Raw genomic sequence first — 5,585 nt, 5'->3', positions numbered from 1 at the left:
AAGGATAAATACTGTATGATTTCACTTACATTAAAAAAATAAGAAAAAGTAAATGCATGGAGAACAAAGTTTATTAGTGGTTACTACCAGCAGGAGGGGAGCTCTGGTAGCATAGTGCCTAAGGCACTTGACTGCTAACCAGGAGGCTGGCGGTTCAAGCCCACCAGCCACTCCTCGGAAGGAAGATGGGGCAATTTACTTCTGTAGTGATACTGCCTTGGAAACCCAAGGAGGGGTCGCTGAGTCGAGTCCGACTCAACGGGACATAACAACAACCACCAGCAGGAGGGTTGGGAAAGGGAGATTAACAGTGATAGAAAAACTGCATCGATTGAAGGTCAATTACCATAATTGATGTCACTAATTGTACCTGTAAAAAGTTGAATTGGTAAAAGATGTGTAACAGACATATTTTCAATGACTAAAAAAAAGAGTAGTTGTTGAGGCTGCTTATGTACAACTAAACACCTCATAAGAACTGTTCCTTGGTTTGGAGGTTTAGGGGCATGGTTTCATGGGATATCCTAGTTATTGGTATAACACTTCTGTTTTACCTCCTACTTCCTTGTGTAGTGCCTGGCATCTTAAAAGCCTGAAAGCGACCATGCTAAGCACAACAATAGGTCTCTATTCACCTGGAACAACAGAAGAAAGAAAGTCAGGAATAGGAGGAAGAAATGGAATGTGTGGCTAACTGCCTGGCAAACAACTGCTTTCTTTACCATGAAATCAGAACTGGATGGTGCCCGGCTACCATCACTAAACATTTTTATCAAAGATTCCAGGGAAGAATCCTGATCAAAAGGGGAAAAATTCAGAACATAATTTCAAATTCTCAGGGACTCTAGACTTTCTGTTACTATGGACGCTGGATGAACCTCTGAAACTACTGTCCTGATAGAATCTTTAAACCTTAAACTAAAAATATCTCCCGAACTCGTCTTAAAATCCAGTAATAGTTTAGCATCATTAGTAAAAAATGTCTGCCTTGAGCATTATGCTCTTTTAAGAACTACCTATACGGGATCAAACTTGACAACAGCAACTCTAAAGATTAGATAGGAACCTTAGGGAGCAGTGAGTTGATGTTAATGATGGAGGAACAACTCATAAAAGGAAGATGAGAATGGTTGCACAACTCCAAGAATGTTATCAATGTCTGAAATAAACACATAAAAACTGTTGAACTGGTATGTTTTGCTGTGTATATTCTAACAATAACAAAGTAAAGAAAATATAAAGAAAAAAAAAAAGGCAGGGAGTGAGATTCTAGAGGTTGTCAGAGACTCGGTAGGAGGATTAGAAATTAGGAAGATTTTTGTTATCTTCTGAGAAAGAGATCAGGCTAAACCTGCGAGAGAAAGCTGAGGAAGATGCACAAACCCCTTATGTCCCAAGGACAGAGAGAAACTAAACGCCATGTACTGGAACCTATACACAAACTAAAGAATCCATGTGGACTTCATTCCAGATGGAGGGGACGACCACGTGCTCATAAGTTCCAAGAAGGTTTGGGGATTCTGCCTTACAGGGCTGAAAGGGGTTGGAGTCGCCCTCCCGAGCCTGGCGTGCGCTCGGCTTTCGCAGCCATCTGTGGGCCTGGGCCATCTGGGCAGTAATCCGATTCCAAACGCACGGCCTGAGGGCGCGGGGGGAGGGGGCGAGGGCTGCTCCAATCTGTTGTTCACCCTCGCCACGGACAAAAAGCAATCCTCTTCAGGGTAGGAAAACACATTCGTACCCAACTCGTAACCACTCGCGGGAAGTGAAAGCCTTTCCCCTACTAGGGGGCGTAGCCTGTATTTCCCAGCCAAAACGCGCCAGAAAGGCGGCGGCAGGCCCCCGGCCTCCGAAAGGTGACCTCAGTCAAGAGTAGGAAGACCCTCCCCGGGTCAGAGTCCAACCTTGGGCACAGTAAGGGCAAGCAAAGGGGTGGTTTGAAAGAACAGTCCCCGTCTTTCAGTGTCTGCACCTGGGACAAAAGTTCCAGCAAGGGGACGGGTGGGGGCAGGTGGACGTGAGGACTTCCCCGGGGGCAGAGCCGGGTCCGGGCTGGGAAGACCGCGTGAACTTCCACATGCGGCGCGTCCCGACGCCAAGGGAAGCCCGTCTTACCATTTCCTTGCGGAGCAGCGCTAGCGCCGCGTCCAAGTTGGGGGGCTTGGCTGGCAGCGCCGCGGCCCGCGCCGCGCCGCCCCCGGTACCCCCGCGGCTCAGCTCGTCTTGGATGCGCGACTTCTGCGCGTACAACCGCTCCAGATGCCGCCAGCCGCCCGGCGCGCCACCGCCCGACGACGAGTTGAGCAGCCCGCTGAGACTCTTGGGCAGCGGGGGCAGCCCGTCTACTCGCAAGCCCCGCACGCCTGCCGGGCCGCTTCCGCCCGCAGTTCCCGGAGGCGCCCAGCTGTTCATCCCGCCGGGGCAAAAATTCGCCGCCCACCAGGCTCCAGCCGAAGACCCCGCTGCCACGCCCCTCGGTCGCCTCCGCTTGCCGGAGCCCCGCCCCTTGTCCTGCCTTCCGGCGCCCCGCCCCCAGCCCGGCTCGCCGCATCCCTCCCGCCCCCGCCGCCTCCAGCCCCGCCCCCTGTCTATTCCTCCGCTTCCCGTCCCCCACCGCGGCTGGCCTCCAACGTTTGGTAGGTGCGTGGGTCACTTGCACACACGCTCTTGGGGTAGAACAACTCAAAGACTCATTGCCCAATGGCGACTAGGTCTGTTCCCGAGCAGCCCCGACAGCTGTTTATAACCACTGAGGGGGCTCTCCTCAGATGGAAAGCTTCTGGGGGGGGGGGGTCCCGCCGACGCGGAGAAGCAGACCATGGCGCCCTCTCGCGGGGCATGCAGTCGAACCCCAAGCCCAGGCTGCTCCCAGAGCGCCCACGACGGCTTCTGTCAGAGAAAGTCCGGACAAGCGGACCAACACACCGCCATCGGTCACCTTTATTGGAGGCCAGAGTCTGTATGGCAGGTGGGCAAATCGAAAAGAGAGACAGCCAAACTGGCCCAGCGACCGCACTGTGTAGGGCCACTCGCCGTCCCCACCATTCACCTGATGCGAGACAGCGCCTAAGACCAGGGCGCCTTTTATCTCTTGTCACTCTACCCGCTCACCCCCCTCAGAGAGTTCCAACCCTCGCTGTGGAGCTCCAGGCCTCCCAAGTCTACGGCTAGCTGAGATTAGTGCCCGCGCACTTTGAAACCTTCCAAATCCAAACAAACAGTTCTTTCAGCCTGGCACTGAACACTAAGAGCAATTCTTAATAGAAATGTAGGAGAAAGGGATTGTTGTTGTTGTTATGTGCCGTCGAGTCAGCCCTGACTCATAGCGACCCCTCCTTGGGTTTCCGAGGCAGTATCACTACGGAAGTAGGATTGCCCAACCTTCCTTCCGAGGAGTGGCTGGTGGGTTTGAACCGCCAGCCTTCTGGTTAGCAGTCAAGTGCCTTAGCCACTATGCTACCAGAGGAGAAAGGGATTAAATCTAGGAAACTATCCGTCAACTTTGCAATGAAAAGAAACACGCACGACTCACACCTCAGAGTGACAAACTCTACTTCTTCCAGAAGTGAAAATGACAGACAGCTATAACCAGGTTAGAAACAGAAAAGCTGAGAAAGGAAGGACTAGTTTACAACACAAGCCCAGAGCGGATTTAAAACCAAGTACAGAGAGAGTGGATGGTGTGAATGCCCTCTAATTCTTGATTTTAATTATTAAAAAAGTATTGAATTGTTCTAAATGCCTCCAATAAATCATTTAAAAGTGTTCTAAAATCTTCATACAAGTAACGTCAAAGAGCCCTGCCCATTTGGGACTTTTTTTCTTTTAATCTGCCACCCCACGGTGCAATTACTAGCCCTCTTCTGCAAGCCAAACACACCTCAGGTTCAGTGATTTTGACATGGGAACAGTGTCTTCCGCTTGACCCTTGCAATGGGGTAAGACATGGAGAAACGCCTCCGCAGGCAGTTTGCTCTGTTGGAGGACACCAGGAAGGCTTCCCCACCAACCCATGCCCTGAGTCCACCTCCTCCCTGTGCCTCACCTTCCTTTAATCACCTAGTCACATTTCTAGATCTCAGGTATTGATTCATTTGCTTATTTAAACAGTGGATGTCTTTGATGGAGTTACAAGTCATTGCCTTGTGGGTGTAAGGGAAAGGAGGGAGTGGTAAGCATTTTGATTTTTCACTCACAGGATAGCATGAATTTCTTTCATTTGGTGTGTCACTTTGCTGTCTGTCCTGCAGATACCTAGCAGAAAGCACTGAATTTAGGTAATAAGAATTTCAGATATAGATGAGTGGAATGAAAAAATAAACTATTTTAAAGTACTAGAACATTGAAATGATTTTAAAACAAATACTTAAGAGAACTATGGATGGCAAGATAAGAGTGTTAGGACCAACTAGATAACAGTCTGAGGACACCAGAAAATGGGGACTGCTTAGAAAATGCCAACCTCACAATTTTTAAGTCAGGCTCTGCTTTCTGATACATATTCAACAAAAAGGAGGCTGCCCAAAAATGAAACCTATTTGCCTTCGAGTTTATTCCAATTCATAGTGACACTATAAGGCAGAGTAGAACTGTCCCACAGGGTTTCCAAGGCTATAATCTTTACCAAGGGAGCTCTGGTAGCATAGTGCCTAAGGCACTTGACTGCTAACCAGAAGGGTGGCAGTTCAAACCTACCAGCCACTCCTCGGAAGAAACATAGGGCAATCTACTTCCATAGTGATACTGCCTCGGAAACCCAAGGATGGGTCGCTATGAGTCAGGTCTGACTGGAGGGCACATAACAACAACAGCAACAATCTTTACCAAAGTAGATTGCCACATCTTTCTCCAACAAAGTGGCTGGAGAATTCAGACCTTTCGATTAGCAGCCGAGCTGTTAACCACTGCATCATCACAGCTCCTTTGGCTGGCCCAAACTGCTATAATTCATCGTTCTTCTCCCACCCTGCTCTCAGCAACTTCTGGCTTTGTAATAAACCATTGCATCTCCCCTTCTGAAGCCTAATACTTTGTCTAAATAAGCAGCAGGGCTAAAGAAATTGAGCTAGGCTCCAGGTGCAGCTCTACTCCCCTCTTCAGGTGATCAGGCTGGAAATTTTGCATTGTACTCTTTGCAGTGAAATACACAACCCCTGGAATATAAAACCAGGTGGGTTTCATCTCAATGGCCTGATATGTTGTATGCTAATCTTGGGACTGTTAATGGACTTGAATTAGTAGCCTTCCATGTTTGATAATCTTGAGACTGTGCCCGGTTACTTGTCAACCTTGGGTTTACCAGCCTCAGCAACCAGTAGCTGTCTGAGTTAAAAGAAGCCTCCAGCTTCAGTGGACCAAGAGCAAGAGGCAGAGCTGAAGCTGAAGGTCAAGGGGCTTTTACCCAGCCCCTAGAGCTGACTTTGAACTCTTGACTTCTAGCTTCCTAAACTGTAGGAGAATAAGGTAAACTGAAATGGTGATTAGAAGTTTCTACAGAATTTTTTGGTACTAATTAAGATTGTCCACCACTCATCTGTCAGTTTGTCATACTTTGGTGGCTTGCGTATTGCTGTGATGCAGGAAGC

The 5,585-nt window shown here is 49.1% G+C and overlaps 1 protein-coding gene across 1 annotated transcript in view; it reads right to left on the bottom strand.

The window, feature by feature from the left end:
* Positions 1–2,412, bottom strand: part of FAM89A (family with sequence similarity 89 member A) — a 62,342-nt gene extending 59,930 nt beyond the window's left edge. Inside the window, exon 1 of the mRNA XM_007938516.1 lies at positions 2,116–2,412. Within this exon, the coding sequence (XP_007936707.1) occupies positions 2,116–2,412 (297 nt within the window). The remainder of the gene's footprint in view (positions 1–2,115) is intronic.
* Positions 2,413–5,585: the final 3,173 nt, after the last annotated feature.

The sequence above is a fragment of the Orycteropus afer genome, unplaced genomic scaffold (genome assembly GCF_000298275.1).
Source record: "Orycteropus afer afer isolate SDZICR_OR568_19922 unplaced genomic scaffold, OryAfe1.0 scaffold00050, whole genome shotgun sequence".
Classification (NCBI taxonomy): Eukaryota; Metazoa; Chordata; class Mammalia; order Tubulidentata; family Orycteropodidae; genus Orycteropus; species Orycteropus afer.
The sequence above is the reverse complement of the archived record's forward strand: the minus strand, read 5'-3'. Positions and strand labels throughout refer to the sequence as shown.